We start from the raw sequence: 23,114 nt of genomic DNA on the forward strand, positions 1-23,114 counted from the left end.
TATTGTCATACAGGATCTACCAGAGTGAACCCAAAAAGCTCAGTTTGTGGAATCATGCTGATCAGGATTTTTTCCTTTAAACCCAAGTAATGTCTACAAACCAACCAACAAAAAAATCCACAAAACCCATATTAGACCAGAAAACCATTAAAGACTGTTCAACAAAAAAGCCATTTTAAACAATTATTCTGACAGCTTTAATTTACTATATCAGGTTACCTTTTGGATTTGCTTAGCTAGCAAACATTCACAAACTTATCATTAGGTTAAGACCAATGGAAGAACTTTTGTTCTTGCAGCTGAACAACCAGTGAGTGCAAGAGTAACAGTTTCTTTTTGTGATCTATCTAGTTATATATTATACACAGACAATGATTCACCTGCAATTAATGTTTATTTTTTACTTATGAAAGAAGACAGGAAATCTATGCAATTAAAGACTATTACTGCTTCTTCTGAGGTTTGTTAATATTACCAGCAATTTTTCAATTTCTGTTTGCTAACGTTTAGCAAGCTGCTGTTGATCCTTTTTAAAATCATAAACTGTACACAGCAATTTACTTTGCAAGAATCCTTTTACTGAATTAATGTAACTGCATAAAGTTACATAAACATCTGATGTTGCAATGGCTTAGTGTGTTTCCACTTACTAGATATACACAATTCTTTGGTCAGTTTATTATTTTACGAACTATGAAAAGCAGGTCTTCCCCACAATCCAAACACTTGAAAATTCTCTCTTCCTTCAGGCAGCAAAGTATCTCAAGTCACCTGCCTTCAGTGGCCTCCTGAACAGGCAGTATTTACCTCCAGACATTGTCCGCGTATAGATAGGAAGATCCTTGGCTGCTCGTCTTAAGACTTCTTGCTGGGATTCACCTCTAGGCTCCCTCTCTAGGGATTCCTTGTCTGAATATGACAAGTGGAACTGGAAGTAATTTTTAAAATCAAGGATATGTTAGCAAATTTCAAGGTAACTAAATATCTCTAGATACATATTCATTATATAAAGATGGATTACTGGCACATACAAGGTGTCACAGCAAATAACCTGCTGTTCCTAGGAACATGAATTCAGTTCACGGTGTTTTTTGTCTAATAGCAGATATAAGACCAAATTAGAATTCTTGCTGATGTACTCCCAGTAGTACTTGGAAACACTCTTCAAGAGGAGGATCAAGAGCTATCATAATCAAATGTAATTACCAATCCCTTGACGGGTCAGTTAATCTACTTTTCTAATAGCAAATATTAGCTAGTGAGTATAAGCTAAGGATGCCAGCCTTTAACTGAAAGAAAATATGCTACCAGCAGTAATAGTAGAAAAGACAGCCAGATTTCTTTTCTAGTGTCTAGCATTTTCCCTTTTATTCTTTGTCATTGGAGAGTCACTGTTCTCTCCATGCACGTGTTAGAGCGTGTTTCTACTTCAGAGATTGACTGAAAGAATAGAAGAGTTGGATGCTCTACATATGAGAGAATAAACATGTCTTAACAGCAAACGACTGCTTCTGTCATTGTTTAGAATGACAACGACAGACATTGTTCTAGTAAGTGCTGAAAGGTTTAAAAAAAAATTAGTGAAATAGATACACGGTATATCCTAAGAAGTCCAATTCTCCTGTACTCCAAAGTCCTCTGCAGCACAGCAACACAGTCAGCAGAATAACTGCAGTTTCTAGAAATGAGGAGATGCAGAAGTCTTTGGTAACTCTAAGAGAAATAAGACACAAAATCACTTCCAAAAAGAAGCCTGTATTTGGCAGGAAGAGCGACTGTCCCTAACTTGTACCAGCAATATATGCCTTCTCAAATAGCATTTATGCCCATAAAAATGCTTAAGAGCTACTCATTTTAACAGTATTAACTTTTTTCCTACATAAAAGTGATACACGTAAAAGTAAGAAAGCAGACAAACACATAGTTAGGAGCCTATTTTCACCTCTTTAGAGAAAGCATCAACCCACCCTTCTCATAAGAGCTCACAATCTCCCAGTAGAAACTAGAAGTTCATTGTGCGACAAGAATTTCTCAGAGCCCCTTTAATTTTTCCCTAGAAAGGTTACACTCTTCTGGCTATTTTTTTGAAAGGTGCCTGCTGTTTGGAGTACATAAAGCTATTGCTCCATCATTTTGTATTGGTTCCCAGAAGAGTTATGGGTCTACAACAAAAGGAAGGTTTCAGTGCCTGGGAAAACACCTTGTCTCCCACCTTCATACAACACTGGTACAGAGCTGGTACACACAGGTACAGAATGGCAACATCTAAAACGAAGCCCCTCAAAGACAAAATGCATCCAGGTGACTCCTTCACAATAGATTCTTAACCACAGAAGTTTTCCTCTACCACTGAGAGGTAACTCACAAGCTTTCAAGAGAAAGTAAGAAAACGTATTATGTAAAAACTTCCCAAAGTATAGGGACACCACTATAGTTAGGGTAATACAGTATTGTTCGAGTTTGAAGTATTTCTCTGGACAATTATTTCTAACTGGGAAGGATGGGGAGAAAACACTGAACATCAGAAGAAAAATGTCAGATTAGTAGTATTTTAAATTCAAAGCCACAGTGCTAGTATTTGACTGGTGCTTTTTATATGTGTAGAAAGTTGAAATAAGCTTAAGAAAAGAAATACATAGCCAGTGTTTTTCCACCAGCTGCAGTATTCACTAGAACAAAACACAAAAGCTTTATGCCTTTTTTAGTCTTCAGAAGAATATTTGTTACGGTTGGTATGTCACTTTAGTTAAACTGAGAATATATCCTTTTAGATTTACAGACTTTATTCTAGAAACTGGAAGCCAGACAGTAACTTAACACCACAAAATACCTCAATTAATTTAAAAAATAAAGCTCTAGCAGACTAGCAAGAAGACATGGAACAACAAAAGATGTCATTTACTGCCAGCAACATTGTGTAAATTCAAAGAACACTGAAACATCACATATTGCTTTGTAATACCTAACTACACTACTTTTAATACTCCATTTGAAGTTCTCTGATAGTATTGTATGGTGACTTTAGAAATCCAGTATAATTACTGAGGATTTGTCAAAATGCTGATAATAGTAGTGTTCTAAAAGTCTTTTATTGACATCAGCCCAGTGACTTGAATACCTTCCTAATTACTGCTATCGTCACTTTAAACATACACATACTCTGCTATGTAATTACTAAATTAGCAGGTTCTTAATTTTAATTATTTCTCTCCTCTCCTCCCCAAGCTATAGTAAAGTTTGCAATGTGAATTTCAAGACAGATGCTCATTACTTAGAATTATCTGCTTGTTTCCACAATTACACATCTTATTAGTGCATGAAAGCAATTCAGAAAAGAACCTTCACACAACAGAGAGTAGAAATCACAAGCTATTTATTTTGTGTTGGCATGGTATTTAGAGGAGCTGAAGTTGTTGTGAGTCCATCTAAAATAAACATTGGCTTTGTGGATATGTGGAACTCTAATGCAGCCACCCCATGTTTCCTCTTAGCCTTACTGCTTATGTGACATGGTACCTAGTACAGAAGTTGGAGTTTCTGTACAAAGACAGGATGCAAGCGGCCAAAAGCTTCTTTTGTTTGTACCAAGTTGCATAGGGAAGAACTGCATTAAGACTATGACATTTTTCTTTTCCTTTTTTAAGATGATGTCAAAAATTAACGCAAAATTAAGCTGAAAAAAAACCCAACACTGAATTACAATCAATTATCTTGAGGCTATGTCATGTTGAACATGGTTTTATACCATAAGATTCTCCCAGACAAGTGGATCCTTCTTATTTAACATTTCTGTATTAGCTGGCCTTAGATTTTGGGTTTGTATTCAACACTGACTTCTTTCTATGCAGCCGCTATATACTAGTTTCCTTCCTGAACTTCCCAGCATCAGCTTACCCGATTGTACACTCATCCCCAAACTCCCCCAAGTTCCTTTACATCAAAGAAGATGTAGCAGAAGCTGTAATTTAGAGGACAATTGACAAATGCTGGCAGGTAACTTGGATCATGTGTCTTAAACAGGTGGAAATAAAATTTTTCCCCACATAAATATTTGCATGGAAATACAGTATTTTTAAGCTCCTAGTTCAAATAACTGGCATTTTTCAAGTAGAGACTTTTATTTTCCTTCTCTATATCATAACTGTTATCTCTTTTTTTAATCTATTCAAAGATTTTTAAATTTAGTGAACGTGTAATTTTTTTTGTCTCATCAATTATACTGTTTGCAACCTGACTTATTCCTAATGAGAGGCTGTAACTACCAGGTGTACCTTTTTACATACTATAAAGCCATATAAGTTCATAGCCTAAATTATTCAAATACTACAAAATCAGACATTTGACCAGGCTAGTTCAGAAACAAAAGTTAAGTTTATCTTACTTCTTTTGAAGGATTCATTGGTAGCGTAAAGATTGTTTTCCAATATGACCAGACGAACAGCATGAAAAATATGTGGTAAGCAACCAGGCACACAACTAAAATCAAAGAGGAACAGAATTAATACAAATAGAGCAGCAATACTATACTACTTACAAACAGATATTGTACATATCACGGAGAGTTACTCTAACAAATGTAAATACAGAGGCTTTGCAAAAGCTTTGCAACAAACATACTGCACTGCAACTTTACATAAGACAAATACAGACTTACTGTGCTGGGGAAGACATAATATAGGTTAAATACTACAAAAGTTTGAAGGGAACTGTTGATAGTATATTAGAACTCCATAATTAATAAGCAAGCACTCTCTCTTTATCTGTTTGTTAAATCCTATTTAACTGGTCTTTCTCTGCCTTTCAGTTTTATAAATCATTTATGGAGAGAGTTAGCCATGCAAAAATAAAGGAAATACAGCTACGTAAACAATGATTAGAGTGAGAAGAGTCTTTGAGTGTATATGGATATGCTATCTGAATATTAACTATAATCAATTAATTTGTTTTGCTAGGTTTTTTTTTCCAGGATGCAGGATGGTGGGGCTGTTTTTAAAAGACTGCAGGTTATTTAAACTCAAATATCCACTACTTTTTATTCTTCACAGTCAGTGATAAGTTCTTGCATTTCTTAATAGATGCCAGTCAACATTTATCTTGCTGAGATGTTTTACTAGAACACTGAATGTAACGTTAACTTGGTCAAAGAGCCTGCCATGGATTCATGTGTGTTTCTATTCAAAAGTTCTCACTGGATGTATCAGTTATTCTGTACATTACTGCAGAAAATAATCAGTGATACGGAACAATTCACTACAGTAAAGATAACATCCAAAACCTGTGTTCCTTGATTAACAAACTGGAAAAATCTTATTGGTTTAAGTAACCGATAGAAATAAACTCCAAATCAACCACAGATCGATAATCATTCCCCAGATTATAGTAAACAATTATCTCACTATTGCACAGGCATCTCTCAAAAATAGTCCACATCTTTATCAAAACATTTTATTGACTCTAACAAAAGCTCATCTACACAAACAAAATCAGTATTTTTTTTAAACAGCAGTATATTCATGACATACAAATGAAGGTAAGACAAGTTATACAAATTCTGTACGATATATATTTACTAATCTGCATATATATTTTATTGCTGTGAGAATACTGGCTATGGGGATTGATAAGAAAGTTCCTTTTTCCTACATTAAAACAAAGACTACTGGAGGAAAACAGAATTTTAGCCTGAAGGCATTCTCCTTTATGGGAACCCATGCTTTCCCTTTGAAGTCTGCACAAGACATAAAGCTTTCCTGTTTATTCTTGCACCTGAGTTCTCCAAGCAGGCCAAGGTGACGACTGGTCACCTTTCCCAAGTACCTGCCCATCAGTCTCCATACCCCACTCGGGTGACCCTGGCTTTCCCGGGGCCTACGGGAGTCTAGCATGAGAACCTCAACTCTCTTGACACAAGAAGAACAGCATTTCCACTGTAGCTCACTGGATAGAAATTCTAACCTCTCTTATGCATAAGCATGATAAGGAAAACATCACTAAACTTATTTTGCTATTGCATAGGACACAGTATGTAAAAAAGAGCGGAATAGTCCATTCCTGGACTATGTCCTCATTTTTATTTGATTGATTGAAGGATGTTGCTGGAAAAAGTCTCGAGTCTACTGACTCGAGATGAAGAGTTATAGCTCTACAGGTTAATTGGGGTTAGTTCAGGTGGCTTCAAACAAAACAAAAAACCATACATCCCCTGAGAAGGAGAAACTTAAGATACACAACTACTGTAAGTACCAAGCAAGGGAATGTCCAGAGGAAAAAAAAAAAGCCACAGTCCATACTGCACAGTCAAACTGTACAGAGACTGTACAGAGACTGACTGGAGGGAGCACAGTGTAAAACTTCTATTAGTTTATTTTTTAAGAGATAGGGTATGCTTTGAAGTGTAGTAGAAATTTTTTTATTTAAAAAAAATCAAGCTTTAAAATATTCTCCTTTCATTTGAAGACTTTTGGAAAATGGAGGTTATTCTAATGTTCTTATTTTACCAGCTAACTACTCCCAAAAGATTTCACTTCCCTCCTCAAGGTTGTTTTAGTACTGGAAAATGTTTCCAGACCTGTTTAATGCATAGATTATTTGTAGCTGAGGTCTTTTCTCTTCTCTCCTGGGGCGCAACTAGAAATCTGTTCCTTTTACACAAATCATATTGGAAAATTATTAGAAGACTGGAAGAGCCAAGACAAGACAGCTGAAACTGAGAAAAATATAACTGCACATTTTATTTTTCTGGAGGGCTCTTGCTTCATTCAGCTGATAGGATGGAGAATGAATTGCTTAAGAAGCTACTTTGGTACTCTTCAATGGAATCTGGAAAGCTTAGTCTGAGAAACTAAACCAAAAAGCATTCTTCCACACCCTCCCATTCCAGGTTTTTAATTAGACACTTAGATTTATTTCCTTTCCTGATTTTGTGTCTTCTAGACCATTCATGTCTTGGCTTTGTCTTTTCCCTTACATTCCCAGCTCTTCGGTTACACCTTTTCCATCCCTTGATGGCTTCTCCCAGTTCTGGGATTGGGTGGGCATACAAAAAGCATTCACAACTGACCACGTGAGTTTTGGGAAGGCTTACAAATTTACACTGTTCCTCAAACCAAAAAAAAAAAAAAACCAAACAAAAAAAAACCAAAAAGAAAACCAAAAAAACCAAATGGAACATCCTTGCATCAAGGAAATCCACTTACCAGATTTCAAACCCACACTTCCAGCATCACTAGAGTTGCCTGGAAAGTTACAATAACTTATAATAGGGGTGAGTCACATTTCTCCAGTTTTCACCTCTGAAAAAACTTAGTGCAGAAGGACAATAGATTTCTCGAGTGAAGTTTACCAAGGCTTTCAGCAACTAAAGATAAGGCAATCTAAGGCTCCCCAACACCTTTTTTTGTTAATTATAATTTGTGCTTTGTGAGCAACGCCTACCTACGCATTGCTCTTTATTTTTGTTCCAAGGAGTGGCAGGAAACTGGAATTATTTCAAAATTTGCAGGTGCTGAAGTTTGCAGATGTGTTTATGCACTCATGGGGGAGAAACCACCAGACTGAACAAAACTGTTTTTCAAGCAAGCATTTCTTAATTGGCAAATGCTTTTTCTCAGTGATGGAATCTCAAATGACTTAATAAAAACTGCTGAAGTTGCACAAATACAAGCAGCATCGATTTGGCCTCCCAGCCCCTACCTCCCTTCATCTAAAAGCTCCACAGCCCCACACTTTACATACACAAGTTGCACTGTATTATTAAAACAGCATCTGGAAAAGCAATCTCAGAATGTCACAGCCTCCACGTAGCAGCTCTAATGATAGTGGATCAGGCAGTTTCATTTCCTTCTGAAAAGGTTACGGATCTGAAGGAGTCTGTGACTGTTTCTACAAAGACAGTGGTTAAAAATGGAACTAGAGAGAAAAATTCACCTCCCATTTCAGTACATTCCTTTCCTCCCCACCCCAACACACACACCTTGCTCATTCTTAAAGCTCTTGGTTTTAGAAAAGCTTCGCTTGTTATGAATAGGAAAGTCTAAAAACAGAATGTTTTTAGTTGGCAACTCAGAAAGCCAATAAGAAGCGTGAAAGGTTTTCCTCTTTCTGTTCTGTATTCTGCATGGCTAAAATAATATTCAAGAACAGCAGGATAATAAAAGGAGCTGAGTAACATAAAAAACTACACTCGTTTAAAATCAACTAGATCTGTAACGCAGCTTTACTAGTAAACTACTATATGATATATCACCTCACCAACTATTATATATCACCTGATATATGAATTACACTTATAAACTGCTAATAAAAATCTTACCTTTTTCTCCAATATTTGTCATTGTTACTGAAAAATGAGAAAGAGAGAAAGAGTAAAAATGTTTAAATAGCAAACAAAGTACTTGAGTATTTTAAGCTTCTGTTTTTTGTTAAGCTAAGAGGGAACAGTAAACATCAAATATGATGAGCTTAAGACACATTGTAAAGCTTGTATGGTATAGCTGTGTAAATTCATGACGAAAATAGGTAAATAATTAAAAAGAATGCCAATTGCCTATGAAGGTTTCTGGCTCCTATTCCCAGGCTCAGTTCTCTAGCACCTCCCTCTATCTGAAGTAGCCCAAGCTTAACCCAAGTAAAGCCATCTCTGAAGAACAGATATTTTCTACCGTAACTGCAATTCTTCAAGCTTTATTGTTTATATATGTTCCATTATTGAGGTGGATGTGTCACATTCCAGAACTGTTTTTGCCAGCAATACTCAGTGTGACTTTAGATCCCAAATGCACAAAAATCAGAGTAGATAAAAGTGGCATTTCCTTTAAGAAACTACCCATGGATTATAGGATTTTGGAATAGTAAGAGAGTGGGAAAAGTGAGAGTACATCAGCAATGAATACATAGGTATCACATATCAGTCACTGCATCTATAGAAAATAACAAATCTTTTTCTTGCATCTATATTCCACTCTCGGTCATATTATAAAAAACCCCAAACATCTCCAAGAGAGAACAAAAACTCCCAAGTAATTAAAAAATCCTCCTCCTGCTCTTCCCTTTCCATCCAAACCACTCAAGTTCACATTTATCCATCCCAGTTCGGCAGGCTGGATAACACAGAGTCATACACTGGCACCTACAGTTTCCAGAGAGAGAATACCAGCTCAACAGACCTCTGAGCTGGTCTTGCTTTCACAGCAAGAATGGCTGCACAACCTGCAGGCATGAGGCAGCTGCTACTGACAGGCCACACAGCTGTGCCATTCCCCCTCCTGGCCTGGTTTATTAAACTTGACAAACTTAGGCTTGTTGATAAGAGTAAGAGTCGCTATTTAAGTATATCTTGCACAATGCAGGAATTTACCAGGTAAGCAGTTCTGCTTCACACCTTTACCAATGACCTGGAAGAAATGAAGGTGTGAACACTCACCGAGTTTGCAGAGAACATCGAACTGGGGGGACCAGTCAATACATGCATGGGCAGGGCTGCCATCCAGAGGGACACAGGCAGGCTGGGGCCAGCAGGATCCTTATGAAATTCAACAAGGAGAAAGGCAAAAATCCTGCTCCTGGACAGAAACAAGCCCCTGCAGCCATACGGGCTGGGGACTGCCGGGCTGGGGAGCAACTCTGCAAAAAGGCCCTGCGGTGCTGGTGGGCCACGAGCTGAGTGTGAGTCCACGGTGCGCCCCGGCCACAGGAGGGCAACAGCCTCCTGGGCTGTATGAGCAGGGGCATGGCCAGCAGGGCGAGGGAAGGGGTTATCCCCCTCTACGCAGCACTTGTTAGACCACATCTAGAACACTGCAACCAGTTTTGAGCCCCCCAGGATAAGACTGATTAACTGGGGCAAATTCAGCAGCGAGCTATCAAGCTGGTCAAGGCTGGAGCACTCGCCGTGGGAGCAGAGGCTGTGGGATCACGGCTTGTTCAGCCTGCAGAAGAGACAGCTTTGCAGGAACCCAACAGTACCTATGGAGAGGGCACTGAGAAGATGGAGCCAGGCTCTTCACAGTGGTGCATGGTGGGAGGACAAGAGACAATGGACATAAGTTGAAACAAGAGACATTCAGACTTCACATAAGGAAAAACTTTTTCCCCAGGAGGACAGTTCAGCAGAGGACCAGGGTGCCCAGAGTGGTTGTGCAGTCTCCATCCTTGGAGGTTTTCAAGACCTGACTAGCTAAAACCCTGAGCAACACGGTCTGATCTCACAACTGGTCTATAAGAGGAAGCTGTTGGACTAGATGAGCTGAGGTTCCCTCCAACATGAATTATTCCATGGTTCTATAATTACGAAATAGGTCTATTAAAATGGATAGCTGACTACAGCTCAACCAAAATGAGCACCTATCTTACCTGAGGGAAAACAGCGAATTACCAAGGTTAGGAAGTTCCTAACAGAAGTCAGAAAGACACCATAGGAGTTGCTTAAACCTTTATAAAGAAAACTCTATTCTCCCTTCAAATTTCTAGTTTAGCTAATTGACAGCACAACTTGATAAGCTAGATCTAGGCGACAAAGAAGTTGAGGGAAGAAGTCTGAAAACAGCAGAGATGCTGCAATATGAGAATGCACGAACATGGTAAAGTTGTAAGTAAACTGTCATCTACTGGAAATAACCAAAAAATCTTTAGAGCTGATGGGCAGTTCAAAAATGCTGGAGCTGACAGACTAGGACAAAACAGTCAATTTACAAACTTTCATTTTCTCTTTCCACTAGGTACAGCCAGCAAGGTATGCAGAAACCTTACCACTGCCTTTTGACACAGAACCTATGACTGTCTTCTTGCAATAACTACTCTCTGCTAATCAAAAAGTCTTAGCCAGGCATACAATGCAGAATCACTAACTTCAAACCAAGATCCACTTGTTATTTTACATCTAGTTAGCATTAGCTTGCGCTCTCATGAAAACTTTAACAGTATTTCCCAGAACTGAGGAGGAGAAAAGGAGTACATCTGTCTCTTTAGCCACAGTATAGAGCAAGTTTGCAGTTGGCTCCTGGGTTCAGGACAGATGTAGAACAGAGGTTGAAGTTTTTCACTGACCTTTCACAGTGGTTTGTGGCAGTCTCTCTTCTTCACAAGGGAACGGCACAGAACACTGCTGTGAGAGAACTGCTGCTCATCATTCTTTTTAATCTTGGATAAACTGTAGTAATTAATCTGCTTAAGTTGAGATTTATCTTCTGATCACTGAATCTACATCAGACAAGAGCACTCTTTTATTCCCCTCATCCTCTTCCCTAAAATAAAACAGCTGGTGGGGATCAATTACAAGTATTAATTAGGACAGATGAGAATTTCAATGCTGATGGCCTACATGCCTAAGACAAACTATTCCACTAGTCTGTAAGTAAGTGACCAATACAGCTGGCCAAAATACAAGTTTGCTGTTAACTGGAAGACCTTTAACAAGTTCCCTCCACCTGCTACCCTCAAGTAAGAAACAAGATAAATACAAATTCAATAATTTCTAGCTCACTGGAAGACTACAGTTTTTTGAAATTTCTGTCCACCTCCCAGATGAAATACGCTCTTCAGAACATGCCTCTGTTCAGCAGCCAATTTTTTCAGTTTTTGCAATATCTAACTTAGAAGCCAAGTATTCCAGAAAGTCAGAAGCTGCACACCATGAAGGCTAAAACATAAATGGCCTCAAATATCCAGCTAAGCACAGCAGACTGAGAACCAATTTTTGCTTTTTTTGGACACCTCTGGACATTCTAATCTCTTCTACCCTCTGCTAAGACCCAGAGTCGTCTTATACGCTTCTACGTTGCAGCCATGGTAAGAGATTGAAGTAGGAGACACAAGTCTGAAGAGAGAATCCAGTATCTTCAATCTTACTTTTTTTCCAGACTGTGATTGATGTTTTGAGGGAAACTGCATTGCTCAACAAACATCCTCTCAAACTGTGACACACAGCAGCATGCAAGATATCCAACAACTTCCAGCTTTGTAAAACGTGAAGTATCACTCCTTATGCTCATGTCTTTTTGAAGCACCTTTGACAAAGGCTCCCTGAAAGAGGTATGTGGGAAAGTAACTGCGAGGCATCTGCAGTAGCACAGAACCAGAGAGCAGATAAGGGTTGTTTTGGTTTTTTTCTCAACCCCTCCCCACATGAACACAGGCTATATATTAACCAGTACAAAGATAACCCTTAAAAATCAAAGCATCAAACCCAAATTACTTCAAACTTTCTCTATTTGTAAAATGACCATGATACAAGGACTTCTTGGTGTAACTACCAGATGCTTATACTTACACTGTTTAAGCGCATGGAAAATCATTTTGTAACAAGGGGGAGAGGGGAAGCTCTGACTCACAAATTTTGGATTTGATCAAAAACAAGTTTGCTAATTTTTCACCTTCTGAACAGCACACTTCATAAATTTATTAAAAATAAATTCTATATTTTTCAGGAGATACAGTGATCTGGCTTTGTCATATTATTCAATGGTATTTTATTATGTAGTTGTGGACAATTTACACACATCTTTCCAGTGGTTGTCTCCTCTCTCTTCCTAGGGATTATACTTACGGCTGGCAACACACAAAAAAGTAGGTCAGACTGTACATTCTGTCATTAACAAATATCAGCTTAAATACTGCAAATTTGCCTACTGGTAGTCAAATCGCATACAACTAATGAGTGTAAAAACTACTTAAATATACAAAGACTAAAAATAACCACCTAGGACATACCTATTCCAACCGTTAAGAGTTTTACAGTTTTGGAGGAAAAAGAATAAAGTTATTTGAAACAGGATGGCATGATAGCTTCTGTATTTTCAGAGGCAGGATAACTGCAAAACCATGGACCCACCTTCAAGTATTCCTTAGAAGTTACAGCTCTGTTCATCTCCTCAAGTATTGCAGGGGCCAATTTCACTAAGAATTGGCCTTCCAACGCCAACCATTGCTATACTGCCAGGATGCCATTTACAGTTCAGTACCAGCAGACTATCCCCTCACCACAGCCTCTCCGTTTCATCATGCAGCTTACAGAAAGTGTTTGTCAGAATTAGGGATCAGGCTGTGACACATGCAGGACTTCAGCCAACGTAGCTGCCAATTTCCTGAGCCAGAAACATTGCTTCCTGCTCACCATGAATCACACTCGGCCAGAAAGGTGTACAGCACGTTCAGTAGCCTATACTGCTAAATAGGCTGTGCTTGCAAGAAAAGCAGTGACTGAGGACAGAAAGTTACATTACAAAATATGGTCATTGTTTTTCTTTTCTTTGGAGGAGGAAGAATTCAGGATGGGAAGCACACACAGAGAAGCCAGGGGAATTCATCCTCAGGTTGCTGGTAATCTTCCTTACTGAATTAAGTCTTTCAGCATTATGAGCTTTGCCTTGATAGGGAAAGAGGACAGAAGATACTCAGAGAATATCTGGCCTTGGAGCACGCAGGAGGGTGGTAGGAGGAGAAAGGACCAGCAGAAAGGCCCCTGCGCTAGCCGAAGTGGATCTAGTCACACAGCAGCAGCAGAACACAACAGGCAGAGTCTGCCAACTAAACCACCTATGTATATATAAAAGGTTAACCTACACACGTTCTTCTGACTCAGCCAAGCCACTTTGCACTGGCTCAGACCTTAGTCTGAATTAGCACTGGAACTAGATTTGCCATTTCTTGAACTATGACTCACTTTCTCTAGAAACCTTTATTCTCAATTTACCCATTGAAAAATTAAGCAGGCATCCATCTCCATGTAGCTAGAGACAGCGCAAAAACACACTGCTAGCACAAAAAACAAAAGAACTTGGAGGATGAGATTCCTGTTAAAATTTTGCATTAGCTAACATTAAATTTTACTTGATTTCTGCACCCCAAAATCAAAGTTTTTGAATGGTAAATATAATCGTTGGACAAAGAAAAAAGAGACTGGAGAAAGCACTGAATTTTTTTTAAAGCTTTGATGGGGATAAGGATACAAAATCTTGCTTCCACAGCTTAATGTACATTTTTAAAATATTTAAAAGTCAGAATACGAGAATTTTTTTTTAATGAGCCTCTGCAGCCACATCTATAAATACTTGCTGCTCTCAAACTTTTTTTACAACTAAACATCCTTATCTGATCCACGAAACGAAGTAAGTATTTTATCTTCATAGCGTATCTGAAGCTGTAAAATACTGATCTATAGATGCACTTTAACTCATCTCTCTGTACACACAGAAGTGCTTTACACTTATGGCATGTGTTCTACCCTTGTCTATAATAATTTAGAAAAAAAAACCAATGATAGTAATAAACTACCTCTTTGCTGGACAGGGCAGTGTTTTGCATTGATTCAGAATGAAAAGGTGAAGACCAAGCCACCAACGTTTCATTTAAGAACAAAAGTAACAGAACTATTTCTGGCAGATTTAAGGTCAGCGTAAGTAGTCATCAATAACCCATATGTTTTAGGGCTGTTTGACAGAATTCATAATTATGTTGGTAAGTTCAGTTTAATTCCTAGCACTGTGCACATCAAACTACATCAACATTCAGCCATCCAACATAGACTGCTATTGGAGATCCCTTTAGGCTATGGTTACAAAAAACGTTGGTTTTGCACTGAGTATGGCCAAGAACTGATCTAATCTTTCACACTTACAAACTTCCTATTTACCTTCCCAGTCACAGGGGCTACTTTAAGAATGAAGATTATTCCTAAAGAAGTTGTATGACTGGATCCTCTCCGGAAACAGGAGAAGTGCAGGCTGGCAAATATACCTTTGTTAGCTATTACGCATCCAGCAACTAACTGAAAACGCACTCTTATCGAACAATTATACCTTCATCATAAACCTTATGCTTTCAACTTGAAGCCATGGTTTAAACTTCAAGGCACAAAACCTGCAGGTAGTACTAGGTGCTACACAGCAAGATAAGCAATCATACTTAGGACGGAGGTTAATTCAATTTCAAAAGTGGAGAAGAGAAGCTTTTCGGGAAGAGGGGGAGCATCACCTTTTGAAGCAGGAACGAACCAAGGAAGTTATCCTTTTGAAATTCTGAGAAAGAAATCAATTAAATTTGGGAAACGCAGAGGAACTCTGCTGGCTAAAATTCAAAATGCCGATTTTACTTCAGCTGTGAGTTTTGAAACTTTCCTAAAAGTAGCCAGAGATTTCAAAAGATGTAAACTGTGGTGTTTGCAAAATATGGTATAAAATATACAAAAGCCTTTGCTATTTTTGTAGACAAGGGTATTTGACAACAGCCAACTGCAATGTTACAACATACTTTTATTTCTGTAGTCACATGTAAGATGTAGACAACTACAAGACATGATCAGCAAATACCATGAAGCCTTTGATCCATTTGGAGAACATACTGAATAAAGGGCTCAAATCCGGGTGACCAAACTTGGGCCTCCACTTTTTTTTGTAAGGTGTGGGGTCTGTTAGCTTCTGTCTCGGTATTTCCTGCTGTTTCTGATCCTGATCACACTGCACCATGCTGACAGGGCACACATTAATTCTGTCCCTAAACTGAGATGAATTAAGCAGCTCGTCCTCCCGCTATAACTTCCATTCCATTGGTGTTAAGAAGAGTCAAAATGCCCAGTTCAGCCCTGACCAATCTGGTCCTCCAGCCAAAACCTTTCATGACCACTGACATCTAGAGCAGCTGCATGTCATTTCATGTTTTTCTGTTCTGTGCTGTATTTGGGCATAGACGGACCACAGTTACTGATTCAGTTAAAAGAACAAGGCAAGTTCCGGCTTATGAGCTTTCCAGACTGGACTGTGAATGTCTGGTTGTCCCCCTCTCCAACTGATCTAAAGTCACTTACCCTTATCCAGATCAGCCAGATCACTCACTCCCTCTCCCTTCACTGAAGTAGTTAATAAATGCTTGCTTCTGTGTTCCAGGGCAAATCTATCTTCCTTCTTTAAAACAAAAATTCAAGCTTTATTTTAGGACATGATTCCCCGAGCAAAAGCGTTAAACTTGAATTTAATGACACGTAAAAATGCATTAAAATTGAGCATATACAACCAATTTGTATTTACTGAATAGCCCTATCATCAGTGCAGTTATTTTAACTGTAAACAACTATCACGACGCTGTTAAATTTTCGTATTTTTCTTCTAACATGTAATTCCAAGTCACAAACTAGCAGAAAAATAAACCTGGAAAAGATCTTAATAACTGAGATTGTCAAGAACATTTCTGACAAACAAGGGTGCAAGTAACTACTGGTTTTGCCTTGTCAGAGGCATGGACTAGGTAACTGCTTGAGGTCCCTTCCAGCTCTACGAACCCAAATTACAGCAATACCTAAGAATGAAGGCATAAGAAAAATCATTTTCTTTGCATATGTAGAATTTACTGAATCCAGTATGTATTTTCTGAGTATCACATGTGTTTTCTCACGTACAGGAGCAATGGATGAAGGGGATGAGGGAAGAACTCTATTTGTAATTAATGTTCTTGTTCTAAATATCTTAGGTGGAAAGTTCAGCATGTTCAGCTATCAAAGTTCAGTGCACTCACTGGATATAGCCTATATTTTCCCCTCTTTTTAAGAAGGCATATTTATGAAATTTTGGAATGCTTGCATACACAAGACAAAAGCAATGAAAGAGGAAATATGTTTAAAAAAATTTTCTAGCTTTATATTTATGCATCTACAGATGTAGCTATTGCATGTACAACCGGCAGGAGTTAAAAGAGTATGAGATTTCACCAAATACCTCCATCTAGCATGGATATTTTTACTGGAATAACATTTGCATTTCCTTTATCTCCAGATGTGAGAATTCAGGATCATGCTGAAGCCTCTAAAATTTTATACAGAAGATTAAATCTTATTTTCAAATATTATCAGTCCCTTAGAGCTACAAAACAATTTAACAAGAGTTGTGGTACCTCATGCAAAGCTGCATCTGATTTAACTACAGGCTACAAATTAATCAGAGGTAAAACCAGACTATGCTTGAGAAATCCAGGATTAAAATCTACCCTCTACAACACATTGCCTTTTCCAGTGCATAGACAGGATTATTCTTAACTACTGAAAAACTATAAATATTTAATAATTTCTAAAAGCGAGTAGTAGCTCCAAGACACGCTGATTTCTCATTTCCTTGGTCAGAAATGCATACTACTAAACATACTTCCACCAATCCAAATAAATACTCTTATCCTGGATACTCGTTTACAACTCTCTGATTTATCATGTTGACATGCCCTCATTTAATCTGAGGCATTTTTCTTTTATTCTGCCTATTCCAAAGACTTAGGTATTGTATTTACTATCTCAAAAACACAACAATCACCTCCAACATACACACAGATACATGCTCACCTCTATTACTCACTCCTTTGAGGACAACGTGGACGCAAAGGACTGAGGAATACGAACTGGCCAATAAATTAGAAAATAAGTTTCCACATCAGTATGGATCTGAAGACTCAGGACAGACTCAACAGCAGTAACAGAAGAAAAAAAAACCTCTAACTACTTTTAAAATGAGCACTCTCAGAAGGATTTGACAAGGTGCCTGCCATAGCAGCAGACTTGATTTGGAGAGCCAGGAGGCTCCTGTGACCTAGCACAACGAATGATAAATCCCATGCAACCCAGCACGCAGTTTTTCCAAGCAGAAGTTTGGCTCGCAACGGGAAATGGGACATGGAAACCCACTTTATAATTTCCCTGTTACACATTCTTTGCCCCCAGCATAGATATTATGATACATAGATATTATAGCCAATTGACTCTGAAAACAACATTTGACCTTTTAACTAAGGTGCAAAAAAATTCTACAATTCAGATATATAAAGAAAACTGTATGTTTGTATACAGTTTTTCATTTAAGACATTTTTCCCCTAAGCTTTTAATCATTTTACTATTTCTGAAATTTTTGCTGGAAATTCAGCCTTCTCCCTTTGTTCTTCCAAAAAAAGAGAGAAAGAAGTTTTCAAACAGTCCTACGAATGACTCCACTTCTAGAGATACAGAATGACTACAGCTTTGCATAGCAGATTACTTGCGGCTTTAGAAGAAAGAAGCACTGCGAGGTGCCACAAAATACTTTCTGTACCAGAGAATGCAGAAGAAAGTTGTGTTTTACTTAAGTGCACAGCTGATCCTAGAAACAGATCAATCCACATTTTCCAGGAAAAATTACGCACTACAGTTGAAAAAAAATTCACAATACAATGCATGTTCCCTTTTACATGCACCAGTGTTTGGCGTAGCCCTTCAGCTATTAACTTATATTCTGTCTCCAAAGTGACATCCAAAGACACAGAAAGCACGCTCCTTCAGATCTCTTAATAGCTTTCTTTAAAAGTTAACATCTATCATGTATAGAAATAGCGTGGTTCTGGCACTACAGAGTCTTTGGAAATGAACAGCTTTTCAGTTTAACATACTTGCAGCTTTGCTTTGTTATTTTAAAAAAATCAAAGAGGAAGCTTCACTGCCTTGTAGACAGTTCTGGGAAGAGCACCCCTTAGCTGCATGTCAAAACTCTTAGACGCAGCCAAAAAGATGGGAGAGATTTATCTTTTGCTCTTACAATTTTAGTCCTATGAAAGCATGATTTTTAACCAATTTCTAAAGCAACATGCCTTCAATAAAAGGAATATTGTATGAAGGTACAATCCTCGAATATGATGTGCTGAAAGTTCTTTTGATTTCATTTGAACTATATGTTTTTACTTGACATGTAGGTCCGATGACAGCAGAAAGATATTTTAAAAATTAAATTATTGGTTATATAACTCAAAAAATGGGCTTCAACTGGAATGTCTTTCTTATCTATTAAAATTCACATAATATTAATAACTGACTTTAGCAGCAAGTACTATCCAGAAAAAAATATACACTGGGACCAAATCACCTATCCTGATTTGCCTTCCTGCATCAGAATTCAGCTGGCAAATAAAGGTTTAAACAAATATAACTGAGAAATCTGCTCATACTCACTGTATAATAATCATAATAAATATTTAAATATCAAATAAGGGTTATCAAACTATTTATGAAATACACTTATGTAACATAAATACACTAACAGTAAAAATGTAAGGGACAGACTGGTTTCTGGATTACATATATTTTATTTACCATCCCTCTGCCCAACCTTCAAAACAACCATTTTGTATAAGAAGAAAAACACTCTGAAACACTCAGGTTTTTATGAACATACTCAAATATTTTTAAGAGAAAGAATATTTAAAGGTCCATTAAGTTTAAATACAGAGGAAGTTATTCTGGGGGAAGAGACAAGTACTACTGGCAAACAGAGGTCTTGTGAGCTTAAAATACCAGAAAAATCCAGAACACGGAAATGGAATAAAGCAAAGCAATTTTTAAAACTGACTTGTTTACACATTTAATTCCAGTATTCTATAACCAGTAGGAAGAAGATAACCCTTTCCTACTGTTCAATACCTTTCTCCTTTTTCTTAAAGGTTAAGGCAGCATGAGCACTTAGCTGAATTCACTAATAAAAGAAACATAAACATGCTAAATTTTGTAGTTAAAAGTTGTGGATTCCTTTTTTTATTTCTAAGGGCTAAACCATTTTTTGCACTTCTAAAAAGTTACTTAATACTATGACTACTCAGTTTTAGTGATTAAAGACTTCGATTCAGTTTAAAAGGATTTTTTTTTAAATTTAACTTCTCTCCTACAATCCCCAGTTGAAATTTCAAAAACAATCAAAATACTACATTTTGAAATCTCATTACTAGAAGCTCAATGAAATCACTTTGGTTATAACCCTGCAAAGGTTACTTGCTAAGTCCTACTAAACTACAGTTAACACTGTTCCCTGTACAACGTTGTTAGCATCAAAGATGGTAAGCTGCAATAAAAGACACAGTTATATTCATTTTCTTCAGCAGTCGGTGCTGCAGGAATAAAAGATGAACTGAACAGACAGGCTGGCTTCAAAGCACTTGAAATGCCTACAGTCTGCTCCTGCTGTTGGCTTTTGTTCTCCAAGTTGTTAGCTACTCCTTCTGTTGTTTATACTAAATATTCATTAGTAAGATGAGGCATAAGTTTATTTTATCTTAATATGCCAAAAATGAGGAAAAACATCCAGATATAGTTAAAGGAGAGAATTAGTTCAAATCATGAACGATTGTTATGCCAAATTCACAAACCAGTAAGCCAGGCAGAATGGGAAGGGGGGAGAGGGGAAAAAAATGACGTTTGTCCATAGAAAAGAATTCAATGCAAGGGTTTTTTGGGGAATTCTGAGATTTCCTTTTACTTCCTTCCCACAAGCTCTTTGCTTAGAGCAGTTCTCAAAGTATTATGGCAAAATAAATAGCTTGAGGGAAGTTTTAAGCATCCCAGTGCCCTAAGAGGCTTTAGGAAATGCTTTCAGGCATTAGCATACTAAAACACATTTTTCTGATGTTATATACAGTAGACCACTCTAACAGCAGTGCCTGAATCAAGGCTACTCTTTTGGGGAAAGTATCAAGGGAATGTGTACTTTAAGACAGGTGCTAACTATCGGGTCACTTCCCCCTGAAACATCCCTGCCTTCCCTGTCTCAGTTCACCTCCCCTTTCCACGCTCACTCAGGCAACTCCTCCCCCAGCTTTCCAGCCCGTTCATTTCCTTGCACTGGAGGTACACGCTTCAGTCCTCCTCTTCTGAGAAGCACCGGGTACTCGAATCCCAATTTCTAGATGAAGAGCAGCCACACAAGAAACGCCAAAATGCAGCCCAGCAACGTGGGCACTGGATGGAGTCATGCAGATGAAATCTCTACAGAGTTTACCCAGAAGTTGTCTGCTGCCAATAATGATTTTTCAAGCACTTAAAACTAACAAATGTGAATGTCATTAGTGGGAGAAAAAAAAAATCCTTGATAGGGACTATACCATCCCAAGTCTTGAGACCTCACTCCGAAAGAGGAGCTAGACCTGGGAATAAGCATCTGTAAGTCAAAATTTTTCCTATCATATTCTTCTGTTTAAAAAAAAAATAATAATCCAAGATTAGCTACAAGACTACTGAGATTTTTATCTCGAACAGCTGAAGTCTGGCCAAGTCATATGTGCCTATAAATACACTGAACCTGACAAGGTTTTTATCCTCTCCCTTGTTCTCTGAACAGAAGCTAAGTAACTCCAGCCTCAAGGGACACTATGGACCCACCGACAGTAAAAGGTGAATGGAGATCCAATGGGTAATTTGTATTCCTCTGGGCACATTATTGTAATACTGCTTATAAAACATCTGTATGCTAGTGCATTAGCATCTACAGACTGACGATTACATTGTTTTCTACAACATATACTCCAGTAGAAATAGGAATTAGTTCAAGAAAGCCTAGCTAGGTAGTCCTTTAATAAACTGTTCTGTCTCGACTAGTCAAACTCAACCAAATATTCAGGTTATTCCAGACCTACAGGATGTAATTAATTATTTGCCTATTGCTGAGGAGGTGTCAGGTGCATCGTCAAGACGACTTCCAAACGAATTGCAGGCCGCCAATGACAAATACAGACCGCGGAGTTGTGACAGCTGGGCATTTTTCAGATGATGGCAGATGATGGTATGGGAATACCTCCCCAAAAAGTCTCTCTACTTGCACCAACTGTAGACTCAGCCACTTCCTGGTACCTGCTCCTATTTTCCTGTTAGTTGATGGAAACCCCTGTTTCCACACATGCCGTCGTGCAGGGTGAGGGATGAGGAGGCACAGCTAGATCTGCTGAGCCTCTGCCACCCGCACGAGACACCCGCCAGCCCCCGTCACATCGGCTCACGCGCATCTGGCTGCACGTAAGCAGCAGCTCGGAGAAACAGCTCAAACCCCCCAAAACCCTCTTGGATCGATTCCACCTTTAAGTGGAAGTCACAGACGATTACATCGCAAAAGCGAAAGGCAGCACAGAGGCTGCGGTGACCCCGGCGATTTCGGGAGCGAGGGCGGCGCGGGGGCCCGGCACGACCCCGCACTTCGCGGGGGGGAGGTCAGGACGGGCCCGCGGCAGCGCCCCCCGGCAGCGGGGTCGCTCTGCCCCCAGCTCACCCACCCGGGGAACAACTCCACGCCGCGTCCCGCCACGCGCGTGAGCGCAGCGCACGGAGCCCCTCGCCCGCGGCCACCCCAGCGCGGCGGGCCCGGGGGAGCTCCCCGCCAGCCCGGCCCGGCGGCGGCCCCGCGCCCACAGAGAGCGACGGCCGCCGCCGCCCAGCCGCGCCCGGGCGTCCCCCGCCGCCCGCCCGCCCGCCCGCGCCGGCGGCACTCACGCAGGCAGAGCTGGGCGACGTAGGCGTAGTAGGACCAGCAGAGGATGCTGGAGATGAAGAGCACCGGCACCCAGTAGAGCAGCCGCCGGCAGCGCCGCCGCACGCCGCCCCAAGCGCCCGCCGCCCCGGCTGGCGACGCCGCCGCCGCCATCTTCCCGCACCGCATCCCGGCCGCTCACTCCGGGGGGCCGCGGCCCTGCCCCCCGCCCCGCCCGCCGCCGGCCCTCCCCCCGCGCCGGCAGCGCCCTCCGGCGGGCGCCGCCGCCGCTCCGCCCACGGCCGCCGCTCCGGCGCCCGCGGCTCGCTCCGCGGGGGCGGCGGGCCGCAGCTGGGCGCTTCCGCGGAGCGCCGGGAGCAGAGGCGTTTGCGCCGCGCCCCGCGGCGGGTGACGAGTTGCGCCTGGAAAAGTTGGGCGCCGGCCCCGCGGTGCGGCCCGCACGTGCGGCACACGCTGCGCTCCGCGCGGCCCCAAAGGCGCGGGACCGGTTTCATCCCGCTTCTGCGCGGCGCCAAACCCAGCGTCCGCCATTTTCCCGGCCCCGAAGCGAGGGCAGCGGTGCCCAGCCTCCCCTGGAAGTGCTTTAAAACAAGAAGGTGCCCCCGGCTCACAAGCGCAGATGGCATCGTGGTGGCGCGTACGCCCTGTCACCGTGCGTGGGGCGCCGGTGGCAGGGTGGCAGGCCGCGGGCTGCTCGCGCCTTCCCAAGGCCGCTCTGCGTTGCCCCAACAAAACGTGTGAAATGCCGTAGTAAATCCAGATTGTATTACTGCAAAATCGTTGCTGTTATTGTAATTCCGGAATTAGAAATGCCCGAAACGGCCCCTCGTATTTCTGCAATCTGCTACGGGCTTTGCGAGCGTTGGCGGTGCAGT

General features: G+C 40.2%; 1 protein-coding gene across 5 annotated transcripts in view; it reads right to left on the reverse strand.

The window, feature by feature from the left end:
- ZDHHC2 (zinc finger DHHC-type palmitoyltransferase 2) overlaps positions 1-22,472 on the reverse strand; it is a 40,473-nt gene extending 18,001 nt beyond the window's left edge. For 2 of the 5 annotated variants that reach the window (XR_010389057.1, XM_064511098.1), the window contains exons 1-4: positions 22,242-22,472; positions 8,312-8,338; positions 4,382-4,476; positions 808-928 (exon numbers count right to left, since the gene is read on the reverse strand). Coding sequence is in view for 4 of the 5 variants with exons in the window: in XM_064511098.1 (XP_064367168.1) it covers positions 808-928; positions 4,382-4,476; positions 8,312-8,338; positions 22,242-22,407 (409 nt within the window). In the remaining variant the exon portion in view is untranslated. Of the gene's footprint in view, positions 1-807; positions 929-4,381; positions 4,477-7,196; positions 7,611-8,311; positions 8,339-15,796; positions 15,894-22,241 lie in introns of those variants that run through there. The other 3 variants (XM_064511100.1, XM_064511099.1, XM_026104589.2) reach the window with 3 other exon arrangements.
- Between the last annotated feature and the right edge of the window lie 642 nt (positions 22,473-23,114).

This window comes from Dromaius novaehollandiae, chromosome 4, assembly GCF_036370855.1.
Source record: "Dromaius novaehollandiae isolate bDroNov1 chromosome 4, bDroNov1.hap1, whole genome shotgun sequence".
NCBI lineage: Eukaryota > Metazoa > Chordata > Aves > Casuariiformes > Dromaiidae > Dromaius > Dromaius novaehollandiae.